This window comes from Coturnix japonica, chromosome 2, assembly GCF_054131305.1.
Source record: "Coturnix japonica strain WE chromosome 2, WE-NBRP24, whole genome shotgun sequence".
Lineage (NCBI taxonomy): Eukaryota > Metazoa > Chordata > Aves > Galliformes > Phasianidae > Coturnix > Coturnix japonica.
In genome coordinates, this window is record NC_140664.1 from 121,623,034 (window position 1) to 121,637,985 (window position 14,952).

The following is a 14,952-nucleotide window of genomic DNA, read 5'->3' on the forward strand; positions in this document are numbered from 1 at the left end:
GGTGCTATGAGGGGGAGGAGGGAGAAGTAAGGATTTTTTTATTGTATTTTATTTTAACAGAGTCTTATGAAGCTTGGTTTGTAAACTTTCTTGGACCTTCTGTGGAATCATAATTTGCTGCCTGATTGAGTAGATAATGGGTAGGGTTTGCCGTTAGTAACTATTAACACTTCTGCTCACTTAACTGTAAAGTAGATTATTTCCATTTAGTAATTTATCTTAGCAAGCTGCTTCTCTATTAAACAGCCAAGCTTTCTACTCTTCAGTACTTCTTATCTTCCAGATAATCAAGGCTTCCTGTAAATGCTCCCTGTCTGTGAGTCCTGCTGACCACTTCAGAGGGGTGGCTCTTTGCCCTGGTTGCTCAAACCAGTTTCTGAATTTGCCTTTTCCAAGAACCAGACTGCCTTGAATTTGTCAGTGGAGCTGAATTTGACACCAGATTTGTTGCTTATTTATTGAAGTGAAATGCTGAGTCGTGGCTTGAACCAGTCACTGAGCACCTGGTGGCAAGGCAGGGCCAGCCCAGGGGAGCTCAGGTGCATGCAGCCAGGATTCAGACCTCATTAAGGGTTGGCAGTGGAGGCAAGGCTGTCTTGCTGGAGATCCCTGCCTACCTGAGGCCTTCTGAGGGTAAGCGGCTTTGTTTCCTTGTTTCTGTGTATGCAGCTGCTGCATTTGGGCTTATCCTCATTTGCTGCAGCTTTGGACTTTGCTACCCTGCTGTTATTGCTGTGCTTTTCTTCCCGTAATAGTGTTTATTTATTAAGTATAGATTGTAGGTAGCAAGCAGTTGTGAATGTAAACAACCTGATCTGAATGGCTACTGAGCTGAACAGTGTTCAGTGGGACTCTGTGGTTCAGCATCAGAGAAAGTCCAATCCCAGCTCTTCTGGATGTCTATATACAGGAGGCTTGTGTAAATACTCAATGTGTGTACTGTATATGTATGTTTATAGAAATGCAGTTCCACATACATGCGTGTCTCCCATTGATTATCCTCTTCTTTCACATATGTTCTCATAGTTAGTCCTTATAGTAAGTGCTCCCACAAATGCTAACTGTAATTTAAGTCATAAATTAACTTCATTTTATCAATACATACACATATATTAATATAACTTGGCATTTCCCTTCTGTCGATTGTCTTGTAATTCTGTGGGTGTTCTGTGCAGCCTTTGAGTTGTTTTTTGGAATAGGGGTAGTCCTACTCTTTCATCTGTAAAGTGTATCATCGCTGGTTTGGTCACACAGCTCCAGTAGCCGGGATCCTATGTTTTCTGTGTTTCAAGAATCCAGAGCCCTGGGCAACCCAATATAGTGCACACTATAATGGCTGGCAGACCTGCATGTGGCAGGATGGGATTGTAACTGGAAGATCTTTGAGGCCCCTCCCAAGCCATTCTATGATTCCATTCTTTTAGCCTACAGTGTGTTATCCGTGTAGCACTTTGCCATTTACTTTGGTTCATCACATTGTGACCCTCAGAGCTGACTGTTATTTTTGGTTCATCGGTGGCAAAGTTTCACAAATGGCCAGGTCTCAAATAGTGTCTTTGTTCATGGGGGCCCAAGTTTGCTTCCAAATTGCTTAATGATACAAGCTGATAGTTGCATCCTATTTGCTATTCTTATCCACTATGGTATTCAGGAAAGCAGTTACTTGAGTATGTGTAGCAAGTCAATCAAAACCTTGTGTGTGGGTTCACTATACATCATGTGCTGCTTTTAGGAATTGGGTAATGCTCATATAATCCCAAGGATGATTCTGGCTTTCATTTCATCTGGGCTATGTGCTTTGCAGTTTTGAGGTCTTGTTCTGCACTCCAGCGTGTTGCTGTTGGCTTCATTTGATGGATGGGGGCATGGAGCTAGGAGAGTATTGATTGTTGACAGTGCAAAAGCAGGCTGTTCCTACCCTGCTGTTGTCACAGGCTGTGTCTAGATATTTTCCCAGTGTTAAATGATATGCAGTGAGAGCTTATCCATCAGGACCATAGGCTGTTTCTGCAGCTTCCTGGAAAAAAAATAATAAATATTTCAAGTCTGTGACAAAATATAGCATAAAAATTCTCTTGCTGTAGGGCTGGCGTTCCATAACATTATAGATATAGCTCTGAAAAGGAAGTATTTTCTTTATTAATGTGAACTAACATGAGCACACGCATTCCAAGCACTTAAAAATGGAAGAGACAATTTTTAAAGCATTATTGACTGCAATTTTTATGGTATCAATAAATGAAGACTGAGCAAAAAAGAAATGCTGATGGAGTGTTATCTAATGTGTCCTACCATCATTATTGACACTGAACTGCTAGGGAAATAAATAGGTCACTCCAAAAGTAATGCTTCCTGTTTACCTTCATGGAAACTACAGCAGATGCAATGAGCACAACAAAACTAACTGATAGAGCAGATTTTCAACTACAAAACGCTGTTTTTCAGCATAGTCACCAGTGCTTACCATTTTGAGCAAATGAACTGATCAATGTGTTTGTTCTTCATTTCTTGGTGTAACAGCTGTGCATGGCTGTCCAGAACATAGCTTGTCTTTCATGTTTCTGTCACCACTGTTGAAATGCACCACACATCATCTCAGTGTGCTCACATCCACTGCTGTGTCCCCATAAACATTCAGCAAGCATTGATGAATGTCAATGGGTGCCATTTTTTCCTGCATGGAGGAGTGAAATTCCACACTTTTGCTTCATCCACACTTCAGTGTTACGTGCCGTTCTGTCAGACTGCCCCTCCGCTGCTATCTGTCATATAGCAACCAAATGTAATGGAGTATTAATGGGAAGGTTCAGCTTATACTGCCGTACAACCAGCATACGGCTCTGGTGTTGTGAGCCAACGTAATAAAAGAGGAGGCATTACTTTTGCAACCTTCCTTCTACCTTGTTAAGAAATAGTTCTGAAGATACCAACTCAGGTCTCATAATCAGCTCTTCATTCTTTCTGGTATTTCACTCAGGAGGAGGCTCTTCTGTTATTTCAATTGTACCATGTACACATGAGGACTGAAGCATTTCAAAGCAAATACTTTGGAAGCCATTATGCTGCTGAGGACAATGCTCTGAAGGAAATAACCAGTCTGCCTAATTAGCCTGCTTTCCTCAGAAATTACATTCGTAACAGGCCTTGTATAAGTTTCCAGGGAAGCTCGATTGAGTACGTTTGGGTATTTTTATCATGCTGTGTGTGCTATATGGTGTCCCTCCTCGTGCTTTTTCCATTGGTATTTTGGGGAATTTTCATGCTTTTCTGGAATTAGAATTTGCTTTGAGGTAACTCCCAGCCATTTCCCTGCCTGTGTTCTGGAAGGTGCAGATCCTGATATGTTCACTGTGTGCCTCACTGTGGGGAGGGGACAGCAACGGTGTGATTGCATCAGCCATGAGTGGTGGAGAGCTCTGGGCTGACAGAGGTGCTGGGAAGGCTGTGGGGTTAATCTGCTGTATCCCAACTAAGAGCAGAGCTGCTCCTGGTACGGTGCAGTCCCACGAACAGGCAGCAGTCAGGAAAACAGCACTGACCCCTGATGAGTTGTTATATTTGACTGTTCTGCTGCCATAGGAAGAAATGTTAATTCACTCCCACCTGACTGGTTCTTAGCAGCAGCAGCCCTGCTGCATGTTCCACTGCCATACGTTCTGTGGGCTTAAGCATCTTTCTTAAAGAACAAAACAGCTCTTTCGTGGTTCCCCTTTAAGCCCCAGGATTCAACAGGACAGCCGAGGCATTGAGTATGCTTTCATACAATTTTTAAGCCTACGCTGTGCACTGAGTTTACTGAAATATCAAGATTTCTTTAGTGTATCTGTTTCTATCAGATTCACGCATCTGTAAGTTGTCCCTTGGAAAGAATATTGGTGTTAAAAACAAGGAATAGGGTAATCAGCCTTCTTGATAACATCATACGTTGGAATTGGAGTGAATGTGCAGCAGGGCTCAAGGAAAGGATTTAATCTTCCCTCTTTTCAGTGGGTCAGTGCCGGATCTGTGAGGTGCTGGCATTGCTAGAATGGGTCTGATGTGGGGTAGGGCCTGAAGAATGGGGGAGAGAATGAAAGGGAGAAGCAAATCTCCACTTGAGGTGGGGTTCAGTCAGGAGGGACAAAGAAAGGAGGGAAGGCTTTGTGCAAACAACTCAACCTTCAGTAATGAGGCTTTGTTTCTGGAAGGACATGCATGCATTGTACATAGGGAATTCAACCACACCAACTTGATACTGTCTATAAAGCAAACAGTGTTTTAAGGCTGTGTAAAAATTCAGCTCTTTTCCAAAGCTGTTAGAAGAACTATGAAGTCAGGGCTCTGAGTGAAGCCAGAGCTGAGATGTGTTCTGACTCATCCTAGGCCTTACAGAAGCCTTCTGCCTTGGGTGCAGCAGTGAGGCACCTCACCTGGGAGCAGCTTGAAGCAAGCACAAATGCAGGAGCTATAGGGAAATCTTGGCTGGTGTTCTGACACCTATGGCACACAATATCCTGAGCACTTCAGTGTTGGGCTGCAATTGCTTACATTTTCACTGCTTTGTCAGGGGAAAAAAAAATAATAAATATATATATATACATCATCTTTCATGATTTATGAAGCACTTTAGCTTTCTTTTCCCTATACCTGCATTTGCTGTTTTCTGCTTTGCTCTCAGCTGTACGAGTAAAGGAAGCATGGAATGTGTACGTGAAGCACGGTTTACTATATCCTGCTTTGCTGCCTCTGTGACATTTGCTGATTTGGTTTCCTGTAAAAAGTCAGATACATCACCTCACTTCTGGTCATAGATAACAGGCAGGAAGAGCTGCCAGGACTCCAAAAAAGAATGGCCCATGTAAATCCTCTCGGCAGCACTGAGCAGAAATGAGCCTTTTTATTTTAGGAAGAAAAAGCAGATGACATGTTTTGATACTGCAGAAGGAAGCTGTTCTCTGAAAATACAGATATCTGAGGTTGTTCGTGACTTCAGACCACTGCTCTACAGAAGTACCAGATAAGATGAGCACGTTGGTGTGAAATACAATGTGAGCACGAAGCTGTGGTTTCAGAGCTCCCCATTCCTCTGGCATGCAGCCAATGCCTGAGCCATTCCACGCTGGGCTGGTTGAAGGAACAAGCAGCTCTGTTCCCATTGTATGGTCAGAAACAGGCTGTGAGGATTTCTTATAGTGAGGTGGGAATTGCCTCCATCTGATTTCAGGAGAGGCAGTGGAGGTAACCTGAGTTGGGTTTATGTGCCAGTAGCACAGCCAAGGATTGGTTGATTGCAAACCAGGGTATTTTATCTGACCCTGACACTACTTGAAATGACAGAGAAATGCTGAAATATGAAGTTATTTTTAAAACCTCTGGGCTTGACTGCCACCTGTGAAATGGCAGAGATAGCAAAATATAAAGACACTCTGGTCTTGACAAAAAAAGAAGCACCCAAGAAGGGAGAAACTCTTCACTAACACAAAATTAGTCTTAATACACTGCAGTAATTATTTCCATTATTTTTCCCCTTCTGATTTAATTGACAATCAATTTTGAGAGTTCACATTTAGGACTGAACTAGCTGCCAAGTTCTGCGTTCTCTGAGTTGTTTTTGATGCCTCCCATTGAAACGAGGGATGAAAATAACCCCTCCGTGACTGTGGGCAATCTCTTGCTTCCAGCCAAGGAACCAGGAAAGGCAAACAAATAATCCCAACCTCCCCAACCCCTTCCTGTTTGGACTATTATCCCTTTCCCCTAGGCACCTTTTACCTTTGGCTGGATGTTCTTTCCCTTGTGTGAGTGTTCGTGTGTTTTGTTTTTCAATTGACTTACACAAGAAATGCCTTGTCTGTCCATGAAAATATCTACAGAAGTTGGAATACAAGTCACACACAATCAACCTGGATCTGTAAGGAGGGGAAGACTCCTGGAAACAGGACCGTTACTTTTGGCTACAGGGCTATTATTCAGGAAAGAAAGGGAGAGTACAGAAGGCTCTTTAGCACTTCAGTGCTGTCACTGTCTGTATGGGCGAGAGCTGAGCTCCACTGAAAATGGCCATGTTCTTATGAGTCAATCTAGCACAGATTTACAGACTGCCTAGGGAACTGTGGCTGCTCCCTCTCTGGAAGCATTTAAGACCAGGTTGGATGGGGACCTGGATGGGATTTTATGTCCTTTGCAGCCCAAGACATTACGTGGTTCTACTCAGTGCGTAACATCGGTGTGCCTTAAACTGATGAAATGCATATGGTGCCTGTGTGCCTGTGTTGTACACAAAGAGTCTTCAGAAAAACAGTAGTTTAGGTTAAATTCCAGGAGGTATGGATTCTAGTCCTGTTTTCCCATCAGAGTGCTGTTTTCCTGGGTTTGAAATCTCTTGGCATAGCTCCCGGGAATCTGGACTGCTTCCCTTTAAATTTTGCAAAGTCAATATTCATAAATATTCCCGAGGAAATGCCTGTTGAGTCTGTTACATAGTGGTACGAGACGTTGCATTCACATCTCAACATTTAATGCTTATTTTAATAGCTCTTTTAATGAGAAACCAGTTGGGCAAGTAACAGTGAAAGTGGCTGTTTTCCTTAAGCATGCAACCTGTGCAGTTCTGGTCATATATTTAATGTGTTGCCACATTTCTGACTAACTTTCAATCTTTGCTAACCTTCTCACAACTCAAGTCAAGGCTGCTGAATTTCCCAGAACTGGTGATTTACAGTGGCTTGGACTCACCCCTCATATCTTAAACCTTGTAAGAGAATAGCTTTAACTTTTGTCTTCTCTTTATCTTTCTCCCATTAAGACCTAGCATAGGAGGTGCTGCCTCAAGAGAAGGTGGAAAGGTCTTTACCTCTTGAGGTGGCACTGCCCTGAAGTTTAGCTGCAGGTGGAGGAAAAAGGGAGAAGGACCATCATGGCAACCCCAACAGCAAACTGATGTCCAGGTGAGACCTCACACTCCTCCTTGGTCCAAAATCTATAAAATTCTTTCATATCATATGCTGAAATGTAGGATAGCTTTGAGAGTATCTCAGCCACTTCTTGGCTCATAAATTGTAGTGTGTTTACTACTCAATACTCACTGTATTTGCTCCTCTAATAAGTCAAGAAGCGTAGCAGCATTACTGTTTTAAGGGAAAGGAAGAAAGGGTGGGAATAAAGCGAAACAGTCACTGAGTTAGGCACTTCAGTCTGACTTTAGGGAGGATGGTATGTTTGTCAGGACTGGTGATGCTGCTGTGATAAGACACATGCTGTGCAGATCATGTGAAATCCATGGTGGGATGCATCCATCACTGTACACTGCCCAGATCTGATGCACCCTGCTGTGGTGTGTGAGGCATCTCATCCTATGAACCCACCATGACAAGCAGTTCTAAAAGTTGCTCAAGCGAGTCTGAACTTGTAAACAGTTCTGGGCTGATCAAAACTGCCTTATTTATTGATGGAAAAAATGCCAAATAAAAGCATTCTCAAATTTAGTCATTCCCTCTTATTGCTTAATTTCACATTTTCTTTGGGAATCTGAAATCTGATTCCTTTTTTTCATATAAAACCCTTCTGCCACATGGGTGGTACTTTGTTGCTGTGAGTATTATGAGTGAATATTCATGAAGCCTGTACTTACAGGTATATTGATTACTGACATTTTTATTTCTAATGAAGAATATTGCCACGTTGCTCAATTACTACCCAACAATTTGAAGAACTTACGGACTTGTCAGGTATCCTCTTGATACTTATCAAATCAGTGATGACGTGTGGTTTTGTTCCAGTTTAGATGATCCAATCTGAAGCAAAGATAAAGTAAGCAAGGAAAAAAGAACCCCCCCCAGATAATCTTCTGTGCAAAAGAACCCACAAAACCATCAACCCAGATGCTTCACCTGACAGTTACCTACTGATCCAGTAACCTGTTCAAAGATGTTTGATGATTGAACTAGATGATCTTGTAGGTCACTTCCAACCTTGTGATTCTATGATTCTTAAACGAAGACTCCTACAGATTTATTCCTGTCCTAGAGAATGATAGCTCCTGAAAGACTTCTGATAGCTCAAGTCTGTGGTTAATAGACTTCGTTAATATTTGGAGTTAATACTGATGATGGATATGAAATCCATTTTCTTTGAATTAAACTGGATTTTCTTGTATTTGTATTTGTACTGTGATGTGATAAACAGAAAGGACTAACAAAGCAGCTCTATTTATTCTTTTAGCTCTCTGTACCATATCTTAACTATTGCGTTTTGTTGCTGTAAAGAGTATTTCCTGGTAAGAAAAATATCTTCATCCTTACTGAAGGTTCTTTGTTCCATGCATAAACTACCACATTTCTGCTGTTTCTTTTTATCCATGGTAAATAACTAGAATAGAGTGTACAATATAAAGGCAGAAACTATTATCAAGACATTATGGCATTATATTGACTTCAAGCTGTGTTCTCTTCAGCTCCTACTGAGTTCCAAATTATACTGAACTTTGACTCTTCAACTGCAGGTAGTATTATGCACAAAGAAGACTTGCAGAGGTTGCTGGTGTACGTGTAAAGTTAAGGGATTAAAAATGTTTGTTAATGAATTTGTTAATGAAAAAGTAGTTTTACTAAAAGACTTTTGTCACTTAGACAATTAGAAATGACAGTCTATAGCTTTATCAAGCATCTGAGAGGAAAACATCAGGAAGATGGAGAGAAGTCATCAACAGGTTGAACTGCAGAACTTCCAGGCATCAGTGTCTTAATGCTGAAAGGCCTCTCAGTGCACGTGGGAGAAAACTTTCAACAGAAAAATCTTTGGTATGTTTGGATTCTGTTTAAATGAGATGAGTGGAAAGAATATGACCCAATTTATGGTTATGTTCCTTCTTGATTCTAAACAGGCTGTCTTACTTTGCAGTCTTTTTATGAAATATGTAGATCTTATGAAATTTCTGGCTTTGAGATTAAAAAAAAGAAAAATAAAAGCATGTGTACACTGAAATGATGTCTTGCTTAAGAGAAAGAATTATTTTCAAGTGTGTCTGTCTTGGCTGAGTTCACCAGCCTCCTAATAGGCTGATTTGAAGATGTGATCACCTTATAATTAAGGGCCTCCTACCTTTTTGGACAAAACTGTCCCCTTCTCGCAATGCAATGTCTAGCTGCATTCCTGACATAACAGAATACCCTGGAAAATGAAATTAGAATCAATGAAAGTCATCTGTTTAGATGTACTGGATGTTTTACAGCCATGGGTCTTATATACTTTGCCTCTTGAGACTCTTCTATGATGACAGAAAGCAAAATATCTGGAATTTCTTTATTTGCCCTAAACATCTGGTAATTTTTGGCTGCATTTACTGTGGCTTTTAACTATGCAGGCAACTCTTATTTGTAGCAGTAAGGAACCAGATATGCAAGGGTGTGGACATTCCTCTTTATTTTCATAATATGGGTGAGGCATAAACCAAACCTGACATGTTAGGGATCATGAGAGTATAAATACATTCCCAATAGCCATGCATGTTTATGAAGCAATTATGATGTATGCAGGGAAAAGTGATATTCTTATGTTCTTACTTTGCGTTAAGAGCAGAAAGCTGGAATTTAAGAATTGATATGTATATATTTAAGGCACAGATTCAAGTTATTAGCTGTATTTAAAGTGAATATTATACACAGTATTAGTGGTATTCTCAAGGGGCTTTTACTAGATAAAGGCTGTTTGGTGACAGGTATTAAAGCCTTGATTTTTCACCTTTTATTCTGTTTTGGTTTCAGAAATGATGAATATTAAAATCAATTTCCAAATAACATTTCAGAGGAATATGATTTGTGTGCAAATTAAATATTAATTTTGCCCATTCCTGTTTTTTTCCACTGCCCAGTATCTTATTTATATAGCATGTTAATATTGGGTAGGTACTGTGATAACAGTGATGTAATCACAAATGTTAACATGTGAACAGATATGCTTTTTGTTCTGAAGTATATCTTTACTATAAATGACAATGCAAATGTTAGAAATGCGCAGAAAAATACTGAATGCCATCTGAGAGATACAGAAACATGTGAAACATCAAAAAAATATATATTGGATGCATGTGTGAAACAACAGACAGAAGTGGGTTATTATAGGTCTGGATATGATTTCATTTAGGCAGAACTTTCCATCTTCCTGTTGACTATCAGAAATCAAGAGCTACCGTGACTTCCCATTTTCAGGGTATTTTGCCAGGAACAGTCACCAGTTGCAAGTACTGGCTGTGCCAGAACTGGAGAGGGTCAGACCCATTTCAGAGAAATTTAGGCCTTTCTGTTCCAAACCCAAATGACAGCTGGCTTGCTACCCGCAGAGAAAGATGAAAACATATGTTTATCCAGGGCATGTTTAAGTAGTATCCTGTCATTAGTTATTTAGCAGATTGAGTTATTCAGTCTGGTGACTATTTGCCTACAAATCTCTGTAGCCTGAGACTTTGCTGAATCCTTTTGTCCCCAGAAAGAGCAATTTTTTCCCCGTGGAGAGTGTACAATATGTATATGCAGTTGTACAATGATTCCCTAGGAGCAACCCAGACTTAACTGTTGAGCAGTATGCTGCAGATGATACATAGAGGCTGAGTCAATAAACTCATCCAGATCAGCAAGGCATATATTCAATTGTGCGTACATACACTTGTGTGTTTATATACATATATATATTTATATATGTACCACTTTTGGAATGACTTTGAAGTGGTAGTACCTCGAGTGTGTGCAAGGGGCAATGAGAAAAAGGCTTTTTTGAAGAACCAGTAAAGGAAGTAATTTGCTGAGGCAAAAATGATTGGAATTCCAGACTTAGTAGGAGCTCTTCTAATGTCTCATTTTGGTTGGAAGGGATCTCAGGAAGTCATCTAGTATGACTCCCCCTTAAAGCAGGACTAATCTGAAAACTGCATCATGTTGTTAAGCAGCTTGCCCAATTTAGTCCTGGTAGTCTCCAAGAATGGTCCAACGTGGTCCCTTCTGTTGACTTCCACATATAGCTCATTCCTGGCATGGCCACTGATTGTCAGACATGTATAGCTACTTACTACCATTTATCTGCCTACTTGTGTGACACGTTTTGGCACTTATGTGCAGCCTTTTTTTAATCTAAAGACTTTAATTATATCAAGACTGAACTTTGCATATTGTGTCCCTTTGCTGTTTACCTTTGGGGAATCCTTGGTATTCTCATGGCTAAAATGTGAGTTATGGTGTAACAAATAACATTATTCTATCAGGAAAGTAACGTTTCTTCTCCATCTTGTGACCTGTTCCTTCTGGCACCGCATGCTTTCCTGGGATTCCAGTTATTGCTGTTATTAAAACACGTAAACAGATTTTTTTCCTCTAAAAGCATCATTTAAACATACTTTGAATGCCTGAGTTTTCCTAAGGTGGTAAGGTTAGAATATGGGGCAACTTTTCATTTTCAAGTTGTACTATGATTATTTGAGTTAGCCATATCTCCTCAGTGGAAGCACTTGGGTCTTTTGTTCAGCATAAAGGTCAATCCAAGCAGTTAGAGAATAATAAATAGGTGCCATCTACTGCAGCAAGAGAATTAGTATCAGTTGCAGGATGAAGTTTCCCAGGTGAGAATCCACTCATATAATGACACAGACTCTGCTTCCCACCTCCTGTCTTTGGGCCACACTCTGTCTGACCTTCACGGGCACCCACAGATGTCACAAGAAATTGCGGAAAGCATCCTGTTTACTTCTCGTGTGTTGCCCACAGAAGGGCTCAGCATGGCTGAGTTGGCTGGCTGGCATCCCTACTTATGTTACTGGGAGCCTTGTTGTAGAGTTTAAACGAGATTGGATTTAATCTCTATCGTTTCTTTTCCTGTAATTACACTGTAAAAGTAACTGCTTACACTGACCTGTCTACTTCCATAATAAACCCATGTGGGTGCTTGCTCTATTTTTCCACTCAGAACCTCTGAGGAGGCTTTTGAAATTATCCTGTGCAAACCAGAAGTTTCCAAGTGCCTGACAGTACGAGAACGACTGCAGAGGACACGCTGCATTACATGGGTAAGCTCAGTGCTTCTGAAATGCATCAGACTGGGTATGCCGTATTACTGTGCTCAATAAATATTACAGAAGCCTCTGTATATAAAACAGCAGTAAGATGGATGCTTTCCATCCACCCGTGACCCTTCAGCCCATGTACCGATTTCAGCCTCAGAGCAACACTGTGCTCTTCCCCACAAAACACGAGGTATTTGGTGATGTCCCCCTGCACTCCAGGCAGGCTGTGCTTTAACGATGACTGAAATTGGCGCATCTTAATGGAAAACCGGTACACTTGTCTGGGGAAGCGATGCTTGCTCTGCTCCCTTCCTTCCCGCCGGGACCTGCCACCTGCTCCTGCGGGGGAGGAGCGAGGGGGGACACGGCCCCAAAAGCTTGTTTCCAAGTAGGTTTTCCATCGCCCCGCAGCGCGGAGGAGCGGGGCAGCGGTCGGAGCCCCTTCCCCGCAGGTCTCGTTATATTGGAAAAGCGAGCCCCGATCCACTTGCGACGCTGACGGGGTCGCAAAGGGGATAAAAAAAGAACAACAGAAGAAAACAGCCCGGCCCGCCTCTCAGCTATCACCGCGTTATCACCTGCGTGTGCCTGGAAGGAGGCTCTTCCCTCCGCCGAGGAAAATCAGCTTAGGAAAGCAAAGTTTGAACAGCGAATTCCTGTTATTTCAAAGCATCCCATGTGACAGGATATTTCCTTATCATTTCGAGCCCAGAGCTTTCCCCAGAGCCACCGGCCCTTCACAAGTGCGGCGGAGCTGCCCGGCGGGCTCCTCTCCTCTCAGCGGCGATGGCTCCCGGCCCGCTCCTGCTGCTCCTCGCCTTTCTCCCCGGCGCTTTTCCACTGCTGGGTAAGTGCCCGCAGGGAAGAGAGAGGGGTCTCCGAGCCCTGGCTGACCTGATGCGGTGTGTTTGTATGTGTGTGCGTGGAGGGGGGAAGATGCCAGAGTTGCCCCAGGGTCGGGGGGCAGCCCGCCGCCTCGTTGCCCCTGAAGGCAGCCTGCCCTCCGGCAGCACCCTGCCCCGACTGGGTGAAGTTACCCCATGTGGCTGTCCTTTGGGTTTTGGCATCCAAAAGCCCCAAGCCGAGCCGTCTTGGGAATGTTAGAGTAGCCAGTGAATTGGCACAGGGGTCTCTGGTTGAAAGCTGGAGCTTGCACGTGAGAGCTATTCTGATTTCCAGTGCATTGATCTCATCCAGGGAAAGTTTTACACTTGCCATTCCTCGGCATCCTCTATAGTCAAGGTTGAGGTTTACTGGAGCAGTTTTGTAACACCAGATTGTAACCTTTCTTGCCTTGTGTAGTTAGCTACAGTCATTGCAGGCTGTCTGCTAAGAGAAGTCACCCTACCTGCTGGCTGCTTCCTTGCTTCCTCTCCCTTTCTCTGGCTTTTGGCATGCTGCTGGGGCACTCTGCCTTGGCCTTTGGTGCTCTTCGTACTTCTCAGACTCCACAAGCCACTTTCTGATCTCCACTCCTGTAATCCAAGTGTTACAAACTCCAAAGCTGTTTTTGAATACTAGCACACCTAAAATATAATCTCTACAAAAGGTACTTGGCACAATCTGTCTGGGACTGGAAATGGGCAAATCATTAGTGTGATGGGTAAAGAAAAATAAAAACCAGTCGGAATATAAAAACCAGTGGGAAAAAAACTATCAGGGTGTGCTTGGGACAGCTGGGGGAATAGATGCTAGTGGTTACTGTTGTGGTTTAACACTGACAGATGCCTGAGTACTGCACTGCTGCTCTCTTGTCCCATTCCTCAGGGGGACTGGGTGTGGGGATATCTGGTCAACTCCTAGAGTAGCCTCCTTCTCCTGAAGCTTTTATTGCTAAGCATGATCTCATCTGGTATGGAATATTCCTTTGGTCAGTTCAGGTTCACTGTCCTGGCTATGGCTATGCCCCCTCCCTTCCTTGATGCCATGCAACTTCTACTCAGCAACTGCCTGAGTTTATATTAGTGCAATATCAGCACCATACTACAGGTGCAAAGCACAACACTGTATGGGCTGCTGTGGGGAAAGTTAATTCCAACCCAGACAGACCCAGCATAGTTCTAGGGGCTGGTTTCTATGCCTGGCAGATTCCCATGCATTCTAATGGACCTCCTTCCAGAAGTAATTTTTGACACTTTCATTATGGGTTGCTCTCTTAAAAAACTGTAATTCAGAGTACTGAGACTGTGTTACTTGGGGTGATGCATAGGACCTTCCTATGTACCTCCTATAGCTGATCTGTAGTGAAGAATGGGAGTGCTAAAGCACTAATTGCTACTGAATAGTGATGGAACACATGGTTATGTCACTGAAACCTGGGAATAAGTCTTACCAACACAAATTACACGTTAGGAAGCTGACGTTACTTTATTGTAGACTCAGTGCATGGGGGAATCTCCTCCTAGCATGTATGTGCAGGAGCTAAAGCACATGTATTATATATTTATTTAGCATGTGAATAATACTCATACATTTTCTGTGAAGTGCCTGCCTATTCCAAGGGTTGACATACACGTTAAAACCTAATAGTATGCATGCACTCTGTTATTATGGGGTTCTCTAAGGGATCTTTGGTGGTTGTTGGGCTCCACTGGGAGGTGCTATCTGCCCAAAAGTTCATATGCTTAGTAGGCTGTGTCTCTTATTTGTTTAAGATATTGTTTATAGAAATTGGCTGCTGAGTAAGTTTGTAGTTATCGTTTTGACCTTATGGTAGTAAACGCTATCAACCCTAGTGTAGTGCAGCGTACTTCTCTTCTTCTGAATGTTGAGACTCTGCTTTTAGATTCCAAGTATCTGCTTATCTAGGAAAATCAGCCTTCCCTGGGTAGAACGTGAGTTTGGTTTAGACTCTGAATTAGTTGCTGGTTATCAGTTACATAACTGAACAATTTTCCTCAGCCCATTTTACAGTTGCAGCTCAATCT

The 14,952-nt window shown here is 42.4% G+C and overlaps 1 protein-coding gene across 1 annotated transcript in view; it reads left to right on the top strand.

Annotated features, from left to right (window-relative positions):
- Nucleotides 1-12,405: 12,405 nt before the first annotated feature.
- LOC107309030 (macrophage mannose receptor 1-like) overlaps nucleotides 12,406-14,952 on the top strand; it is a 48,200-nt gene continuing 45,653 nt past the window's right edge. The window contains exon 1 of the mRNA XM_015853439.3: nucleotides 12,406-12,872. Within this exon, the coding sequence (XP_015708925.2) occupies nucleotides 12,812-12,872 (61 nt within the window). The 5' untranslated portion in view covers nucleotides 12,406-12,811. The remainder of the gene's footprint in view (nucleotides 12,873-14,952) is intronic.